This window comes from Ictidomys tridecemlineatus, unplaced genomic scaffold, assembly GCF_052094955.1.
Source record: "Ictidomys tridecemlineatus isolate mIctTri1 unplaced genomic scaffold, mIctTri1.hap1 Scaffold_81, whole genome shotgun sequence".
In the NCBI taxonomy this organism is placed as follows: Eukaryota; Metazoa; Chordata; class Mammalia; order Rodentia; family Sciuridae; genus Ictidomys; species Ictidomys tridecemlineatus.
In genome coordinates this window covers 632,432-652,803 of record NW_027526045.1, presented here as the reverse complement: position 1 = coordinate 652,803, position 20,372 = coordinate 632,432, and the positions used below count along the sequence as shown (strand labels likewise).

Sequence of the window (20,372 nt, the reverse complement as noted above, 5' to 3'; positions counted from 1 at the left end):
ACTTTCTTGCATGTATGCTGGTCATACACACAAACTAATGCTGATGTCACTGCTTCCTCAGTCTAACATGTAAGCCTCCTCCCTTAATGGGGCTGGGCAGAGAACTGAGGGCTCTGTGGAAAGGATACATATCACTTGTTTGGCCAGAGCCACCAGGCAAAACACCAGGAGCAAGAGAGGTACTGCTTGGAGAAGCACCTTCAGGGACCCAGATGCTATCTGTTCAGTCTGTTGCCACGGAACTCTTCCTGGAACCGTCACTGATCTGTTAGAAGCTTTCCCAGATAAACCATGTCTCCCATGCTGTCTCCAGCACCTTATTTGGCCTCCCCACAACCTAGTACAACTGGGATGTGGACTGCTCCTGCTAAAGGACAAAATGAAAACAGGACTACACTGTGCGCCAACAGAGAAGCAGGGTTAAGAATGGAGATGCTGCTACATAAAGGGTGTTTAAAACTGAACAAGGATGGCAAGACACTATAAATATTTATGTTATATATATATATATTTATAATTATCTCTATAAAATAGACAAAAGTAAAAGGTTGATGGGATGGGGATGTAGCTCAGTGGAAAGAGCACTTGCGTCACACATATGGGGTCCTGGGTTCGATCCTCATAAAATAATAAGTAAAAATAAAGATATATATTTAAAAAAGTAAAAGGTTAAAGTGGTGGATAAAGAGTGACCCTCAAAGAGTTCATGCACAGACCTCAGAATCAGTGAATGTTACCTTATTTGGCAAAAAGGACTCCACAGCCCTGACTAAGGTTGAGGGCCTGGAGGTGGGGAGACGATACTGAGTTACCCTGGATTACCCAATCTAATCACTCACCCTTTACCAGATGTGATTAGGAGGAGGTGACTATAATGAGGCAGTCCAGGTACCCCCGCCCAAAAGACCTTGCCATGATTAACCTTCCCCTCTTGTGAGATCAGGATGCCTTGCAGTTTGAAGCTTCCTCTTGTTCTAAATGATCTGTTGGCTCTCCAGAGTCAGGCCTCTGTTCTAAAACTCCAGTCAATGTCTGGACTATGATATTCTACAGAAGTTTTGCAAGATATTATCACTGGGGAAACTGAGGAAGGTTCCATGGGATCTCTTTTTTTAAAACTGCATGTGAATCTGTAATTAGTATATAATAACATGTTTAATTAAAATGATATGAAACTATACAAAGATAACAATATTTAATACTTAGAAGATGACTGCAAAAGTAAAAAAAAAATTATCCAAAAAGAAGTTAGACAGAAAAGGATTTAATATAGGGAATTAGGTCACCATAAAATTTTTTGTAGGAAGGGCTGGAAAAGCAGCCCCCGGCTTAGCTTCCTGGTACAACTGCTGGATAACCATCACAGAACTGGCTCATGACGGTGGTATCTACCTCCAGGACCAGGAATCCAGGAACCCACCAAAGGCATAGGCTATTTCCCCAAATGTTTTACAAAGAACACACACGACTGCTGGAATCAGGAAAAGAAAAATCTTAGCTCACAAACAGTTTCCCAAAATATCCATTTACTTTAACAAACAGGATGACCAGTCGCTACCCTTGGGTCCAGTGTTCCCCCTCTTCCCTGCACTGCCTGGTAGTTTACACCCCGACTGCTCTTCCCAAGGCTTCCCCGGCGACCCGCCACCTCCGCAGTCCCCTGCAGTCTCTCCGGGTCACTGTGGCGGACCAGCTGCGCGCCCGCACACAGGCCCCTCTCCACCCGCCCGTTTCCCGAGAGCCACTGAACCGCGGGTGGGACCCCACAGTCAGGGGCGGGCCGAGCCCTCTCCACCGAGACGCACAGCCCCCCCCCCTCCCCGCGCGCTCCACCAGAGCTTCCGTGAGACAACTGACGGCGACTCCGCCTCCCACGGGCGCCGCGACCGTCCCAGGCTCCCGTGAGGAACGGGCCGGGGAGGCCTGCGAGGGTCACTGCGGTGTCTCCCCAGGGCAGGACGGGACCCGGACTGACCGCGCAGGAAGGCGCGAGCGTCCCTGGTCCGAACGTGCGGGGAGGACAACCACCCAGCCGCCAGCCACCTGCGGGGCGCGCAGGCTCCTTCAGGAGAGTCAAAGGGGCGGTGCGTCTTCCAAGTCCGACCGCAGCGCCACCCTCACAGCCAGAGCGCCTGGACCGGGGTTTAGGGCCCCACCAGGCACATTTCCTCGCCAACCCCCCCCCTTCCCGGAAGTGCCCCAGGCCGAGCTCCACCCACCCCCTACCGGTGGAGGGGAAGCCCCGGCGCCCACGGGGAAAACCTCCTTGGAGACCCCGCTCCCGAAAAGTTGGTGTGCACCACGTGGCGTGTCTGGGCGGCCCTTCTCCTGCAGCCCACTTACCTGTCAGGTCGCACTGCTGTAAGTCCTGCTCCTGCACCCTCGTCCTCATCGCCTCCGGTTGGCCCTTCGCCTGGAAGGCTACTAAGAAGCCCGGCACTTTGCCCTCCATCTGGCTGCAAGAGGCTCCGCCCCGTGCGCTGGGTGTGCACAGCCTTTCCTGTGAGCCCCGGAGGACCCTGGAAGCGCCGCTTTTAACTGAATTCTATATTTTAGTGATAGTATGAAAATACTAACTGAAATCTATACTTCAATTAAATAATAATATGAGCCTTATAATTCTGTATTTGTACGTTTAAGCAAATGCATACTATTCTTATCATGTTTGGACTTCTGCATACCTTTCTGTTCTTCGTTTTTGGGTGGATTACTTTCTCTTAAGTCCTCTTTCATTCTTTCTTGTGCTAATTTTTTTGCTTCTTGTTTTTGGATCTTTCTTTTCAATTTTCTGTCTTCTTTCAGTCTTAGCTTCTCTAGGCTGATAAACATTTACAATTAGTGACAATTTACCTTTGTTAATTGCTCAATGAACTACTTTCTGTTGCCTACTATAGAAAACATTCTCCAAGCAATAGGCTGTGACTTTTAATTAAGAAAGCTATGTATAATTTGTATAGATGTTATTTCCATGTACATAATGTATATAAATTACTGTGTAGGGTAAATAAGAATAGTACATGTACTCTGCAAGCAAGATCCCATAATAAAATATTATTTTCACCCAATAACAACATGGGAATTTGGTTGATTTGGTTACACTGATTCCTTTTCAACAAATAATTCTATACATCTTTTCTTTTGGTTTTTCTTGGTCACAAATTATAAGAAAAAAAATCACTTTTTAGGATGAAAAACAAGAAGCAGGACAGAAAAGAAAAGAAAAAAGGATTGGAATTATTTGATCTGAACAGAAAGATACAGAGGTGAATAATTTTGACAATACACTAAGTATTTCAAGGTAAGAAATAGTCATTGGTTCAAAATGTTTAAAGTGGAGAAACATAAAAAAGCAAAAATGCTTTTGAAATTAAAAGCCAAAAGCTAACTATATAATTTTTGTTAAATGCCAAATCTGTTGATAAGTAATTTCATAACATGAAATGTTATAATTTTACTTACAAGTTCCACCACTAAATAGTGACTTTTTCAAATTTTCAGTATTTAATCATTCTAAAGCTAGTTCTGTTTTAAATATCCATAAAAATAATTTTTAAAATACTTATTTATATATGTGTACACAGCCAATTTTAAAAAATAGCACAATTTAGAAATCTGCATTTAACAGAGTTATATACTAAGAGACAATATAAAAACTACTGATTGATTGATAAAAATCTTACCTAGAACATTTCTGTTTCAGAATAGGTCTTGGAGGAACCTTTTCTTTTATGACCTTGTGTTCAAACTTTAAATAAAACAAAGACATTCAAAATTTGTCTCATACTCCCATGACATAAAGCACAAAACCACAAGTAACAAATATTTCAGAAGCACACACAATGTTCAATTTGATACAGAACAGTGATGATGTTTTGACCCAGACAAAAGCCCAGAAAGCTTTAGCAAAATAATTTACTGAAAAGAGAAAGAAGAGAGTAGACACACTTTATGAAGAAACTTTAAATAATTAAGGGTAAGCAGAAGATCCAATAAATTATATATATATTATAATTTACCCACTCCTGCCACATTCAGATGGTGATGTTAAAGGTAATCCCTCAAGGCACTCTTCCCCTTCTCTAAAACCCACACCTCCACCACTACCCCTTTTGGGGTATTAATAAAATGGAAGTTATCAAAAAGAGTAAAACCACAATATAAAAAGTATGCTTTTCCTAGGAGGAAATAAAAGAATGTGAAAATGCTTCACTGCAATGCATGTCCTAATATTTATTTTCTAAAATGATATAACTTTTTTTTTCTTACAAAAGACAAGATTCAAATCACACAACTTCCTCAAACTTAAAACATTTTAACAGGTGTAAACATTTTGGTTACAAATTTAATAAAGTTTCTCCTTTATTAGATACTTACTTCACATTTAACTTGACCACCACTGCTAAAGATGATAAACTTAGAAATGATACCTTCACAGTCAGGGGTAAGACAAATTCCTTGTAGAAAATCCTATTTGATTTAAAAGAAGAATGGTATGTGTAGGAGGGATAAATCTATGCATGTATACCAATTTTTTAAACTACTTTTTTAGCTGATGGACACAATACTTTTATTTTATTTTATTTATTTATTTTTGTGTGGTGCTGAGGATCGAACCCAGTGTCTTACACATGCTAGGTGGGTGCTCTACCACTGAGGCACAATCCCAGCCCCAACACATATACTATTTTAACCACAAAGTACATTCAAAATATACCATGAAATTTCCTTTAGGGAGGCAACGAAAGTGCCTGATTGCTGCTATTTCAGAGCCTTCTTATAGGAAGACTGTATCCACACGTATGGGGCAGACCTGTCCCTGTGACTTGCTTTGTGGTAAAGGAAGTCAAACTTCCATAGCATACACCAGGTCTAAATGAGCACTCTAGGAAACACAGTGTGAACTGGCTATTGTTCTTTTCCCTCTGTTAAAGAAACATGTTCCAAAAAAAGTACAACTTGGATTTGGAAATAAAGAACATGGCCACAGAGAATAGACCCGGCTGCAGCTCAATCCTGGCCAACAACGACAAAACTTCAGGACAAGTAATATAACCAAGAAAAGACCCTCTCATTGTTAGTCATAATATTTGGGTTGTATATTACTTCAGCATATCATAGTGAAAGCTGACTAATTAATAGAAGGTATTTAGAATTCTGGAAATGGTTAAGACAACTAATGGAGAGTATATAGCTTACAAAACTCAATGTAAGTAAAAAGACAGTAGAAGTGGCTCCAGGGTTACAGTTATATCTCTAGCTATCTATGTGAAAATTAGTTTCTACCAAACTTAAATAATTCCAACTGCTAAAAGACACCTAATATAATCACATTTTTCCCACTAGAGATAATGGTTTGCATAGGGCTATTAAAAAAGGCTTTTTGTTAAGTCCACAGATTATATATATCAGAAATAAACATTGTAACAAGGAAATAAGACTGTAAAATTGTGCCCTCTTCCAAAGTATTCTAACTAATGCATTAACTAATCATTATATTGATAATAAGAATAAACCCCTGAGAAATGGCAGTATAAAATTTAAGTTAATTTCTTAGGACAAATTACCTTAACCAATTTTGGTAAAAAAAACTAAAATGTTGGAACCTTAATTCTACATCAACGCTTTCAATCTATGATGAGCTGAATTGTCAGTGCATAATTTAAGATCTGTATTTTAAAACAAGAAAAAATTAAATTTTTATTTCTGATTATAACATCACAATACAAAAGTTAGTTAAATAATTTTTAAAGGCCTCTACAGTTACTCCCTTCATACTTGCATAAAATTTAAAAACTCATTTTCCACTTTATTGTTAAAATCATAACTTAAAACTTTCTAATGAAGTTTAGAATCCTCAAGAAGGAATTTATATTCACTTGAAGACTTTTTAAAATTTTTTTTTAAACATTCAATATACATATTTTAAAAATCCAGACAATCTTTATTGTGGTTTACACCTTGTCAATTTTATCATTAAAGGTGGTTGTTTTAAACTTCCAGCAGTTCATGTGAAATTCTATATTACAATACTGGCAATAGCTGATTCGTATAAAACCCTGGATTTCAAAACATTTTAATTCACATTTTAAAGATGTCTATGCACATACACTTACTCATTCCCTCATGGCACACATATTAAGATAAAAAGAACTGTTGCATTCACTTGGCAGATATAACTACATAATCTATCTCCTTGAAGAGGGATAAAATACTCTGTATTACAAAATGCTGAGTTCTATAGATACAGAACTTGGCAAAAATCTTCATTTCCACAGCTGACATCTGCATTAGCCTTTACAGAATATCAAATATCTTAACAAACATTTCATCTGATCTACTAATCTAAGAGTAGGACAGTTATCTTCCTGAATAAACCAAAAAGTTAATCACTTAATTAAGCACAAGTTAGGTTTTTGGGTTTAATTCAGTGATTGCACTGGCCTTTATATTCTTGGACTCAATTTTTTACAAGGCATTAGAAATCCAACAAATTAGAGGTAACAATCTCACTTTGTTTCTATGTTCCTAAGGAAGAGGCAGTTACATGAAACATGGCTAGAGGAGGAAATAAAATTAGCTAGCCTGTCTTCTATGGTCACCACACCAGCCCCAAACATTTATTTCAGTGTCCCTGGCTTCCCATGTGAGATGACCTAAAAAAGTCCAGGGGAAGGGGCAAGCAGGGTGACAACTTGGGTGCCTCCAATTACAGAATTTATTCTGGATTCATTTTTAAGGCATGACTTTGCAAGTTAATGTTCCATTGTACATTTCATTTTTTACCTTAAAGTCTGGAGCAGTTATGTATATCTGGATTTTGGAATATCCATGACACTTCTGATAGCAACAAATAGCATCTGGCACTGGAGGGAACCTGCATTCTTCAACAAATTTCTCTAACAGCATCTAAAGCAAAATAAGCAAATCTGATAGTATCACAACACTGATTTGTCAATAAAAAATGCTTGTGATTCCTCTTGCCATCAAAATATTTTTAGCATAGAAATGAATGTTTTTACCCAGGACAAATTATATGTATACAATTTTTAAAGATTTTCCTTTTAAAAGGAAGCTGATACAAAGATATGTAAACAAAGAGAAATGAACAAAATTCTTGTTTTTAGAATTTCAGTCAGAATCAAAATCTTGTCCTCTGTTATCATCAAAACTGGTTTTGTAATTTATAGTTTTTATAAATCTCCTTTAAGAATCAAGAGGGAAGCTGGGTGTAATGGTGCATGCCTGTAATCCCAGTGATTTAGGAGGCTGGGGCAGGAGGATCACAAGTTCAAGGCTAGTCTTATCATCTTAGGCCCTAAGCAACTTAGCAAGAACCTGTCTCAAGATAATCTACAAAAAAGGGCTGGGAATGGCTCAGTGGTAAAATATCTCTGGGTTCACAGCCCAGAAACCAGGAAAAAAAAGGAAAGAATTAAGAGAAATCGAAAAATTAAGATAAAAATAAGCCTTAGGGCAAGCCTGAAAATCCTATGATTCATCTCTTTCTCAATGTAACTTGATCTAAAATCCTAACACTCACATTCATCTATCTCTGCCACATGTATTTGTTAATACTCTAGAGAATTAGAAGCCCCCAAGAGACTAACACCATGCTTTCAGTACTGGTTTTTTGTTGACAATAACTTGTATATCTCCATCCCAATATGGTATAATGAGAGAAAAATCTAATAATCTCTGTGCTTTATTTTTCTGTAACAGCTTTGTTGATATAAATATAATAAAACTTACATAAGAATACAGTTCAGTGACTTTTAATATATCCAAAATGTTGTACAACCATCACCAATCTAAATTTAGATCATTTTCATCATCCAACAAGGAACTCAATACCATTAGCAGTTCCTCATCTTTTTCCCCTAATGCCCAGACCTAGACAATCTATTTTCTGTCTCTGTATACAGATTTGCCTATTCTGGATATTTCATATATACAGAATCATACAGCATGTGATCTTTGTGTCTGGCTTCTTTTATTTCGTACAGTGTTCGCAAGATTCATGCATGTTGTATCATATATCAGTACTTATTGTTTATCTATTCATCAGTGGATACTTGGGTTGTTCCCCCTTTGGGGCTATTATGAATTGTGCTGCTATAAACATTCATGTACAAGTTTTGGGGAGAACATGTTTTCCTTTTTTTGTACAAATCTAGGAGTGGAACTGCTGTGTCACATGGTAACCCTATGTTTAACTATTTGAGGAACTGCCAATCTTATTGTCCCAAAGCAGCTGCACCATTTTACATTACAACCAGCAAAGTATGAATGTTATAATATTTCCATACCCTTGCCAACACTTAATATCTATGCATATCCTCAGAGTATGAACCAGTATCTCACTGTGTTTTTATTTGCATTTCCTTAATGGTTAACAATATTGTACTAATGGGTTATCACTATATTTTCTTTGCAGATATGTCTATTATATACTTGTATATTTGATTATTTGTCTTTTTACTATTAAGTTGTAAAAGTTGGCCCCTGTACTTTTAAAAGCTTCATACAAAAGCAAGTTCTGGTATATGAGATAAAATTTATTAGTTTTTCTAGAATTGGTAAAGCATCCATATGGCTCCAAAAATGACACTAAATTCATAATTCAATTCATAAACTCAGGTACCATCTCAATAATTATATTAATATAATAAAACAGTAATACTGTACCTTCCTCTAAGTACAACCAGTACAGCATCCTGCTTAATAACACATGCTCTAATGTCAGAATGCCTGAACTCAAGTTCCAGCTCTACTACTTCCTTGATGCTTAACCATGAGCTCATCACTTCACCTATCTAAACTGTAAAATGGAAATGATTTTACAATCAGATAGAAAGAAAGGACACATCATTTTAGTAATGAAGATAAGAAAAGACTATGACATTATTGACACATTAATTCCACAGCCAGTGACTTCTCTCCTAACTACAGAAGGAAGAAATCACCCACCTAAGGCAGAGTGGTTGGGGAAAGGGTTGGTGAGGATGCAGCCTTTCTTTGGTCTTAAGATGAATGATTTGGACAGACTGGTTGGAACCCAAGAGTAGAGTTCATTTATAAATACTAAGTAAACCTGTACAATCTTAAGAGCTCTAGCAAGATAGAAGGCTAGAAAATGACTGCAAAGGCAGGCTGGGGTGAGTGTTCGCAAACCCTTTGCTTCAGATACCCATGAGTCATCAGGCTAGCCTTTATCCCACTGGCAGGAATCAAGCCTCTGTGTAGCAGGGGAGTGACACATTCAAAGCTACATGGAAGAGTGAGCATGGCAGAAGGACAGAGAATATGTGCTAGGTTTGTGGGGACAGCACAGAGCCAATCAAGGTCAATGAAATAAGAAGGGTGGAGCCCAAGCTGGCTTCAGTAGCTTCAGAAACGAAAGGTACAGGTGTCTTAGTGTAATTTCTGCTTGTGAGGTTGGGCAAAACTATTTAACCCTAATCCTGGGATTTCAAGTTCTTTTACTGAACGTGGATACTGATGAGAAGATAGTATTTAAATAAATTAGTTAAATGTGTTGTCTGCTAAAAATGGCCTAAGAAATATTAACAAATTAAAAACTACCATTCTAAAAAAAAAAAGTTTAATCCTCAAAGATGTTTCACATGGTGTTGGAATCACAATAGGTTAGACAAACACCTAAGTTCCCACTCACTGTAAGCACACTAATTGCTAACGAACTGCAAATGTTCAGGGGTTCAACATGTGGAATTAGACACCAGAGAAGACAGAATGTAGGTAGTAAAAGATAAAAATGGATAGAAACAAAGCCATTCAAAAGAAAACAAATGAGAGAAAGTAAAGAGAGCAACAGGGTATCACTAACTGGAGGCCAACAATTCACTTCAATAACCTTGAAAGGTACTCTATATGAAAGCTTGAGATAAATAACTATTGGGTATAATAACCTTTAGAATCATTAAAAAAGTCTATTTCCTTAAACTCTTGTTTTAAAAAACAGAGAAGCATTTAATCCACGTGAGAAAGATTTCCTCAAAATTAAAACTAAAAAGGAATTAGCCTAAAGCATTCTTATGGGCTGAATGTGTTGCCACAAGATTTGTTATGTTGGAAATCTAATCCCCAATGGTTTTAGGAGGTAGAACTTTGAGGAGGTGATTAGGTCATAAAGTAAAGACCTTGTACAGGAATTAGTGCCCTTATAAGAAGAGGCCCCAGGAGATGCCCCCATCCTTCTATTATGTGAGGACACAGCAAAAAGTTAGGCATCTACTGTTGGGCACAGTAGTACACCCTGTAATCCTAGCAACTCTGGAGACTAAAGCAGGAGGATCGCAAGTTCAATGTCAGCCTCAGCAACTTAGCAAGACCCTTTCTCAAAATAAAAAATAAGAAAGGCAAGGGATCGCGCTCAATAGTAAGTCCCTGGGTTCAATTCCCATTATCCAAAAAAAGGTCATCCATTAACCAGGAAAAGAGGCCTCACCAGATATCAAAACTGCTGGCACCACAATATTGGATTCCCCAGCCTACAGAAATGTGAGAATTGAATGTTTGTTGTTTAAAGCTACCCAGTTTATAGTATTTTTGCTACAGTAGTTCCAAAGGACTAAAGTATCCATTTTTTTTTTTTTTTTTTTTGGTGCCAGGGATTGAACTCAGGGGTACTTAATCAGTGAGCCACATCCCCAACCCTTTTAAAGTTTTTTAAATTTAGACACAGCATCTCACCAAGTTGATTGCCTTGCTAAATTGCTTAGGCTGGCTTTGAACTTGCAATCCTCCTTCCTCAGCCTTCCAAGATGCTGAGATTACAGGTGTGCACCACCACACCTGACAACAGACATCCATTCTCAACAGGAGTTGAGTATTACCCCAAATACAGTGAAAAAATTAAGTTGTTGGGAGACGAAAAAGCCTAGTTCTTTTTATATATAAAGCACAGATGAACATATTGTATGTAAACAGACAAGCAGTACGTATGGTATTAAAAATTTCAGAGGGAGATTGATTAGGGGGAAAATGTAAAAAAAAAAAAGAAATAAAGGCTGCTGAGATTAAGGAAAGGGAGAGAATAATGAAAACTTTCAAAAACAAGAAACAAAGGTGGCCTAAAAGTGATTAAGGACAGATCAAGAAATGCTATGTGCTTAAGTGTTCCTTTCCATTCTTCTTATTGAAGTTCCAAAATTAAATGTATTAAGTAATGAAAAGACTGAGCATTGATTTCAAATACTCAATGTTTTCTTAACAATAAAAACTGCCATGTTTATGCTGAGTGTTCCCCAAAAGTCCACGTGCAAAGGCTTAGTCGCTAGGGTGGCAATATTAAGAAGTGCTGTAGAATCTTGAAGAAAGTTTGTTAAATCGCTGGAGAAATGCCTTTGAAGAGGAATGTGGGAGCCTGGTCTTGTCTTCTCTCTCTGCTTCCTGGCTCAGGATATGAGGAGTTTGCTCCACCACATTTTCCCTGCCATTGCAATCCACTGCCTTACCAGCACTGAGCCAATACAGGCACCATATCTTCACATCTCCAGAACTATGAGCCATAATATAATTCTCTTTACATCATAGCTAGCGTTTGCCAAATATTTCATTATAGTGATGGAAAGCTGACTTATACAGAAGCATTATAAATTAAAATGAGAACAAGAGCAAATATAAATGAGGCTTGTACAAATTTTAGGGCATAAAGTTTAGGTAATACTATGACAATTCAGCAACAATTTATATAAGAAAAAATACTCACTTGGTGGTGGTAAAAATTCAGGATGACTGTCACAATCATCTACCTTCAAAGCCTCATCTACCACCTGCCCATGAAAATAAAACTAGTGAGACTGTAAAAATAATATAGCCATTTCAGTTATACCAATACTCAGCATTTATACAAAAGAACTAAAGTCAATATACTATAGTGATCATGCATATCCATGTTTGTAGCAGCATAGTTCACAATAGTCAAAACTATGGAACCAGTCTAGGTGGTCATCAATGGATGAACTGATCAAGAAAATGTGATACATACACACAATGGAGTTATACTCAACTATAAAGAAGAACAAAATTATGCCATTTGCAGGAAAATGTATGGAACCTGAGCACATCATGTTTAGTTAAAGAAGCCAGACTGAGAAAGTCATGGGTCATATGTTCTCTCACACTTGGGAGCTAGAGAAAAAATAAAGAAAAAAAGAGGACCGGTCTCATGAAAATAGAAGAGAGACCAGCAGAGTAGTGGAGAGGGACCAGGGTGAAGGGAGAGGAAGTACTGGGGAATGAAATGGACCAAATTGTTATATGCATGTATGAGAATGTAACAATGGATTCCACTTGATGTATAATTATAATGTACTGTTAAAAAAAATAAGAATTCAATGGCCGTGTAATAGAATTTGTAGTAGAATATGATAGAATTCACTCAAGCGCTTAAAATATGCATCTAGTTACTAAGTCTAAAAGTATAAGTAAGCATACAAAATGATAACTAGTGACCAGAGATCAAGACAAATGACAAATTCTTGAATGACAATTCTATCTCTGATGCCTAGAACAATGTCTCATGTGGCAGCTATTCGACAATGACTAAACTGAATATTACCACATTATTCCTGTGCTCTTCTCCCTAAATTAATACAGCCTCTTGGAAATTTTGAGGACTTAACGGTATATTAAGAAAGTTCCTTTCAATGCCCATCACCCACCCAATGCCAAAACATCATGATCTTTTCTTTCCTCAAATCTTGAAGAGAAATATAATGTGACTTAGTGATAGCTTCTGAGTGTTGGATGTATATCACAGGTAGAGGAAAACTCAGACACATTTATCTGGGTCACCTGACCTCAGAGGCAGGCTAGAAGCCTTAGTGTGGTGCTCTGAAAAAAACCATCAGACCAAGATTGCTACTGAGCACAGCCATGAAAGGGCAACAGAAGCTGTAGATACACCCTGGCAGAGGTGGGGAAGGAGTGCCTCCTAGGCACACCAGCTTAGCACAAGTTGGCTGGTGAGCTGCTACAGTGCCAGGTCACAAACAGATTACAAATCAGAAAAGGGAGAAAAAGACAAATCCAAAACACAGGGAGGGGCAGAAGTGACTTGGCCAACAGACCCCATTGTCACTCATTCCTGAGACTGGCTGGGTGACCTAAAAGGAGGGTATAAAAATGGACTAAATGGCAAAATTATATCTAGAAAAAAATACTTTTAATACCTGTAAATATAGTCAGGCTTGACAGTACATTCCTATAATCCCAGCAACTCAGGAGGCCAAGGCAGGAGGATTCCAAGTTCAAAGCCACCCTCAGCAACTTAGAAAGGCCCAAAATAAAAAAAAATAAAAAGGCTGGGGATGTGGTTAACTCAGTGGGTAAGCATCTCTGGTTCAATCCCTGGTAAAAAAAAAAAAAAGATATGTAAGTGTGATTTCAGAAGAAATTCTGTGACTTTAAATATATTATTTTTATGTATTTGTATGAGGTATAATTGGTTGTAGTTATATGAGGAATAATTGCACTACGGATGTGGTTCAGTGGTTAAGCACCCTTGGGTTCATTCCCTGGTACCAAAAACAAAACAAAACAAAATCCAAAACAAGAATAATTTTCTTGATCTCAACAAGTAAGAGTTTATACCACCAAAATAGTTGGTTTCCACTATCACCAACATGTTACTATTAATAGCTGAAATAATTTTAAGTTTTTAACTGAGCTTACCTTTAGATTCTGATTACCACCATTTGCCATCTTGTAGTTAGTATTTTTGAGATCTCTTTCCGTCTCAACAAAGTTAAGTGAAGTACTAAAAGCAGGTGCTGATAAATTCCTAGGTATATAGGCCCTAAAATGGGATAAAAGAAATGACCCCTTTATTCCTACTAATTAATGAGCATTTTTAAAAGTTATCCTTCAAACAAACAGGTTGCAGCAATTATAGCCTTTCTTCCTTGAAAGCAAGGTACCACTGTTTTGAAAAGATCCTCTACCTCTCAGATAAGCCTTTATACATAAGTACTATTTAAAACCAGTTCAAGGCTAGTATTCTGGGTTCTAATATTAAAGTAAATAAATCTTCATGTTTCACATATTAACAGCTTCACTATCCTGTGTGCTTATCAAGGGAGAAAGGCTTAATCTATTTAAATTGCCAAATAAGCAAATGTAGAATCCTGGCTATTTATTTTCTTATAAGCATTCCTAAATCGATTTGTGCTCTTTGAAAAGTATCAAGAGGCTGGGGCAACGTTTCCAGGGCAGAGAGGAAGGGCATGAGGCAAAGGCTGTGTATCAGCTCTCTACTGCCAGGACCCCGTGACCAATTGCTCCTCGTCAAGCACAATAACTTCAAATTAACATTCCACTCCTCTTTTCTCACTAAATTAGGCTACTAATCATCCAAGTGGTTCAATAAAATAAATCTGACAACTCACAGATCACCTGATATTTTGTGTGCAAACACACACACCAAAAAAAAAAGAACCCTCTTATTCTCCCATCCCTAAATTTACTATAGTTGCGCTTAAGTTTTTAAAATGACAAACACAAGTGATTCTTAAGTTCACAGGGCAAAGTAATTCCAAGTAGTAGCTACTGATCTGATATTAACTCACCTGCTTTCATAAAAAGCTTTAATTGGATTCTTATTTGGTGTTCGACCTATAAAAATCAATCACACACACACACACACACACAGAGTAATCAATGGATTGGCAAAACAGACTTCAACACATTTTCAAATTTCCTTTAAGCTGAGTTAAGAACATCAAACAACTTTAGAAAGTTGAAAAATAAAACAATTTTACAATCCTAGATGTCAGTAATTTCAGAATGGTGTCAACAAACTGTTGTACACCATGTCTGATATCCCACTGCATGTGATTACTGACAAGATGTCAGTAATATATTGATTTGAATCAGAGACGGTACCTGTCTTCAAGGAGCTCACAATCTAAGAATCTTGTTAACAGCTGGATGACAACATCCGCTAGTTACAAAACTGCTCAGCTCAGCTCGATAGACACTGAATATCCAAAGAAGAAAAAAAAAAAAGGAAAGACCTAGATACTCAAAGTGTAAAGAAATTTTTTCAAGCACTGAGAAAGAAAAATGACTAAGTACAGAAAACAAGGTTGAAGAATGGAAATTTACAAGTCCTAGCCTGCACAGCCAATTTCTGATTATAGATGTTCAACATGCTATAGAATTATTTGCAAACTTGGTGCAAACAAATTAAGCAACTCTATTGAAGAGCCCTTTCTTTTAGAAATAACTTAAATGATGAAAAGTTTTACACAATTTCCTTTCAAAAGCATTTATTTTATTCAAAATTTCTGAAAAGAATATTTTTCTATAGAAGAATAAATAATTTAGTTACTGGCTGTTTCAAATAAAAAATACAAATCATGTATAATAACCTAATGGAACATATTACTAACTCTACACAGAAAGATATAGAAAACGTAAGTAACTTGAAGATAACATAACAAAATAAGCACAAATCATCTGAGAACTGATTTATGATCCTCTGATAATCCAAGAAACCCACCTTTGAAACTTTAAAGAAAACTCAACTGTAACCAAAAGAATCTTAGGTGAAATACCTTGTCGGTCTTCTATTTGTTTTTGTAACTTTACATGCTGCTGAATTAGATCCTTGATTCACTCAGGGTCATTTTTACAGAGTTCTTGAGCTTTTATGTTTGCTTCCAGGGCCCAGTCATATTCCCCCAGCATAGAAAGAGCAGCACAATAATGATAATGATAATGACCCGGTTCCAAAAAGATAAATTTAATTTTTTTTCTCAAAAATATGCTTAAATTAAATAATAGGTAAGGAAAAATATTGTTTGAAAATGAATTAATTAAAATGTTAGATCAGGCCCCTATCATGAAAAATAAATAAAAATGTTAACACCTCAAGAAATAAAACTAATGAATTAGTAGAATGTTATAAATAGGCAAGTGATTTTTAACAATTAACTAGAGATAAATATTTTTGCTTAAGAGATTTTGGTACCCCAGCAAAGTATTTAACTTCTGTTATATTTTACTAATAAAGTACTAAACACAGTATTTTGTGAATAAAAGTAATTCATTATAAGAAACAAACTTTTAAAAAATACTTTAAGGGAATAATATTCACTAAGTCATGACATGCCCTACACTTTGGAAATCAAGATTTTGGAGCTGGAAGGAGCAACCAGCTTGGCCAGCATTCCCAGTGCCTCCAAGAACACAGGCTCAAATAACAGGTGTAGTCAGGCTAACTCTTCTCTCCATCTCTCCCCTTCAATCAGCTTTTATTTTATCTGTAAGTGTAGTTCCTAGCTTTAAGAAAAGGTCCAAAAATCACTGACTTTATTCTCAATTCAAATGGTAAGGTTTTGGCTTCTTGTCTTTGTTTTTTGGTATAGAACCCAAATCCTTACTGACTCCAATATTTGGAAAATCCATTATATCTAATATCTTAGTCTAGAAAGCGAATTTAACTAACCCGGCTCCCAGTTATTCACAAATCAAACTTCCATTTTAGGTACCATGTCTCCTCTAGAGAGACAATCTACCGTAAAAAAAACAGGCCAGAACCTGGCCTCAAGTCACAGTTAGAAACAAACTAAAGAACAATGATTTTATGATACCTAGTCCAGATCTCCTTCCTACTTACTACACATTTTTTTAAAGAGAGAGTGAGAGAGTGAGAGAGAGAGAGAGAGAGAGAGAGAGAGAATTTTTTTTAATATTTATTTTTTAGTTCTCGGCGGACACAACGTCTTTGTTGGTATGTGGTGCTGAGGATCGAACCCGGGCCGCACACATGCCAGGCGAGCACGCTACCGCTTGAGCCACATCCCCAGCCCCCTTACTACACATTTTACAAAGAACATTCTAATTAGATGAAAACCCGGGAGAAAATCAAAATAAGTGAACCCTTTAAGTGGAAAAATCAAAAATAAGTGAACCTTTTAAAAAGGAGTAGTTTTTTGCTAAAAGAATCACTGGCACGTTTATTCAGAGTCAGTACTGTGTTCTTGTGGACCTACGAATTCTGAAGATTTTATTCTAAAGACTATGCATTTCATTAAACTCTGCTTCCCCTTAGAGGGTAGAAGTCCTGTTTCCTGACACCTGCAGTATAAGAGGACAAAGAGATCTCTCATATATACTAAAAGGTGGAAAATCCTACCACTAGATATTTGTCAACTTTCAAGTTCAGATTACTACATTTAAAAAAATAAAACACAGAATAGAAATAATGTTAGATCATAAAACATACCTGCTAAACTTATAGTGAATACTTTCTTCTTTTCCCCTACTATTCTCACCACCTATTGGATCTTTTTCCCTGGACCCCATGTAACTTCTGCTGGTTGGGAAAGCGGTTTATCCAGCCCCCTGTGCTGAAGCTTAATGAAGCTCAGATTAAAGTATCTCAGTTTCTTGAACCCAATTACCATAAAAATTTTTGTTCTTCTTTGACACTCTCATTCTCTATCATATATGGACATTCCCTACTATCTTTTGGTCTAGCATCCCCTCACCTAGGGGTAAACATTTCCCACTCCTCATAGATATGGCATGGCAGTACTATCAGTTTTAGTGCACCATCCCAACAAGGGATAGCGGCTCTGATTGGTCAGTGGAAACATACCACTTCCCAGGTCACTGTAACTGATCCATGCTGGGACACATGACCCAACTGAAATCAGCCTGAGCCTTAGGCTTATTATATAGAAACTGACAGGGGTTTCTTTTCATTAGAATTAATAGCTATGACGGATATTGGTTTGGGGCTCCTACTACAAAGTCAAAGTTTTTTTTTTAATGTGAATATGCTTTACTTTCTATATATATAACTGTAAAGTTTAGAGATGATCAGGGCACATCTAGAGTGGAATGTCCATACACAGCCAAGCAAAGGTCTATACTTGTTCTTTCTTTTTTTTTTTTCATGTATGACATGCTTCTGCTTGTGCATTGGTGTATATATATGGTATGCAGTCACATTCTGATAAAAATTACTTAATTTAGAAGATAATTGGAGAGGGAAATTGTCAGTTTATCCCTCATATTGAAGGACCACAACTTATTCCCAATGATTAAAACTTTATCCTGTGTATATTATCTAAATAGCGACAGGGTATATTTATTTTTTTATTGAGTGATTTAAAAAAATAATAAATGACAGTGGAATGCATTACAATTCTTATTACACATATATAGCACAATTATTCATATATCTGGTTGTATATAAAGTATGTTGACACCAATTTGTGTCTTCATACATATACTTTAGATAATGATATCTATCACATTCTACCATCCTTGCTAATCCCCTGCCCCTTCCTTGCCCTCCCACTCCTCAGCCATATCTAGAATTCGTCTATTTCCCCCACGTTCCCCTTCCCTACCCCACTATGAATCAGCCTTCTTATATCACAGAAAACATTCAGCATTAGTTTTTTGGGGATTGGCTAACTTCACTTAGCATTATAGCAGCACAATTCACAATAGCTAAACTGTGGAGCCAACCTAGATGCCCTTCAGTGGATGAATGGATAACAAAAATGTGGCAAATATATACAAAACAGAATTTTACTCAGCCATAAAAGAGAATAAAATCATGTGGTTAAAAGTCTTTTTTTAAATGAAGTCACAAGAACCTATACTCAAACTTCCTCTTCTGGCCAAGATGGAGTAACAGAGACCAGATTTACCATCCTGCCTAAAATGATTTTTAAAAACAAAAAAGATATGATTCCCTGGCTTATAAAACACTGGACACTGGGCAAGAAAACTTGAGTGATCCTTGAGAGAAGAGAAACACACAAAGTAAGACTTAAGACTGCTCCAGCGTACTGAGACAAACCCTCAGCCCAGGAAAAAGTCACTACTCAAAGACTGGCAGTCTCTCTCAGCTAAGGAGAGAGAGGTGGGAGGCAGGATTAAGGCAAGCTTGAGTTCATGAAGCAAGGACCATAGAGGGGAGAGCTGCCGAGAGAACTTCAAGGAGTCCTCAATGGGTCTTCAGCTGAGCACTGTCAGCACATGTCTGTGGGAAGAGCTCTCTATCAGGGAAAGAGCTATCAGAAAGGCTAACAGTACAAGAGTCGGACTCATACAGTGCTGCTACACCCACAAACCTGAGTGGAAAATGTCAGAATTCAGGGAGCATTAAGTCCTCAGAAAGTTTTGCCTCAGTAGTGAAGGAAAAAGTTAGCCTTAGGTTAATGACACTATGGCCCCACATAATAGAGCAAAAAACAAGATTATTAAAAACTAACCTACTTGTATGTTATTTCGCTGTATTCCAAAATAAAGCTCAAAGGTAATCAGAGTAAACCAAAGATATGCAGCACTAAACAAAGTAACATTCACAATGTTGAATTCCAATAAAAAATGCCAGGTATGCAAAGAAAGGAAATGTGTTCTATAGTGAGAAAAATCAATCAACTGGAAGCCCATAAATGACACAAATGATGGAATTCAGGATATTACAACAGTTGCTATAATCACATTCCATTCATTGTAGAAGCAAGTAAAGACATGAAATATAAGACCCAAATTTAATTTCTATAGATAAAAATTAAAGTATTTAAGATGAAAAACACCTGAATGTTAAGAAAGGCAAATGAAGCATTTTAGATGAAAATATCCACAAACTTGAAGATACAGGAAAAAACAACTTTGTAAAATCAAACAGAAAAGAGAAAAAAGAACGAAATATGAAACTGACAAAACAGGGAAACACAGCTGAGAAACAGAAGGACACACACAGCTCTTGCCCAGCCACCACTGAAGCCAACCCCTAGACTTCTCAGGTACAACAGCCTACAGATTCTCTCTACTACCTACACCAAGGACCTGAGTCAGGTTTCTATCGTTCACAAACAAGAATCTAACATACCCTTCAGAACTCCATCTCTTGAGGACTTTAGTGAGTCTATTATTTTGTATCTTGTAAACTACAGCAAAACACAATACGCACATAAACATTTACATATCTCTATTGACTATACCATAAAATTTCTCATTTTTTAAAGCACAATGACTTATCCTCTCTCAAGCCTGAAAGTACGTCTAGAGACAGGTGACCCTCTAGTAGTCTCCCCTATCTGAACCAAAGAAACCAAAAATGGCCCATCCTCATGCAGAAATGGAAAGTACCTGCCTCTATAGCTTATATCTTAGAGCTGTGACCCCATAGACTTGGGCTCATAATTCTCAAACAAAATATTCTTAGAAAAGTAAAGAACGCACCTTGCATGCTCTCCTTTTTTTTTTTTTTTTTTTTTGGCATTAGGGGCCTCAGAGGGGTTTAACTACTGAACCACATTCCCAGCCCTTTTTATTTTTAATTTTCAGATTCAGTCTTGCCAATTTGCTCAGGGGCTCAC

The 20,372-nt window shown here is 37.2% G+C and overlaps 1 protein-coding gene across 9 annotated transcripts in view; it reads right to left on the bottom strand.

The window, feature by feature from the left end:
* LOC110597347 (E3 ubiquitin-protein ligase TTC3-like) overlaps positions 1 to 20,372 on the bottom strand; it is a 50,668-nt gene that overhangs the window by 15,372 nt on the left and 14,924 nt on the right. For 5 of the 9 annotated variants that reach the window (XR_013434007.1, XR_013434005.1, XR_013434010.1 and 2 more), the window contains 7 exons: positions 13,696 to 13,819; positions 13,194 to 13,371; positions 11,729 to 11,792; positions 6,784 to 6,906; positions 4,375 to 4,467; positions 3,681 to 3,745; positions 2,682 to 2,818 (listed from right to left, as the gene is read on the bottom strand). Coding sequence is in view for 1 of the 9 variants with exons in the window: in XM_078037410.1 (XP_077893536.1) it covers positions 2,682 to 2,818; positions 3,681 to 3,745; positions 4,375 to 4,467; positions 6,784 to 6,906; positions 11,729 to 11,767 (457 nt within the window). In the remaining 8 variants the exon portion in view is untranslated. Of the gene's footprint in view, positions 1 to 2,681; positions 2,819 to 3,680; positions 3,746 to 4,374; positions 4,468 to 6,783; positions 6,907 to 11,728; positions 11,793 to 13,193; positions 13,372 to 13,695; positions 13,820 to 14,588; positions 14,637 to 20,372 lie in introns of those variants that run through there. The other 4 variants (XR_013434006.1, XR_013434009.1, XR_013434011.1 and 1 more) reach the window with 4 other exon arrangements.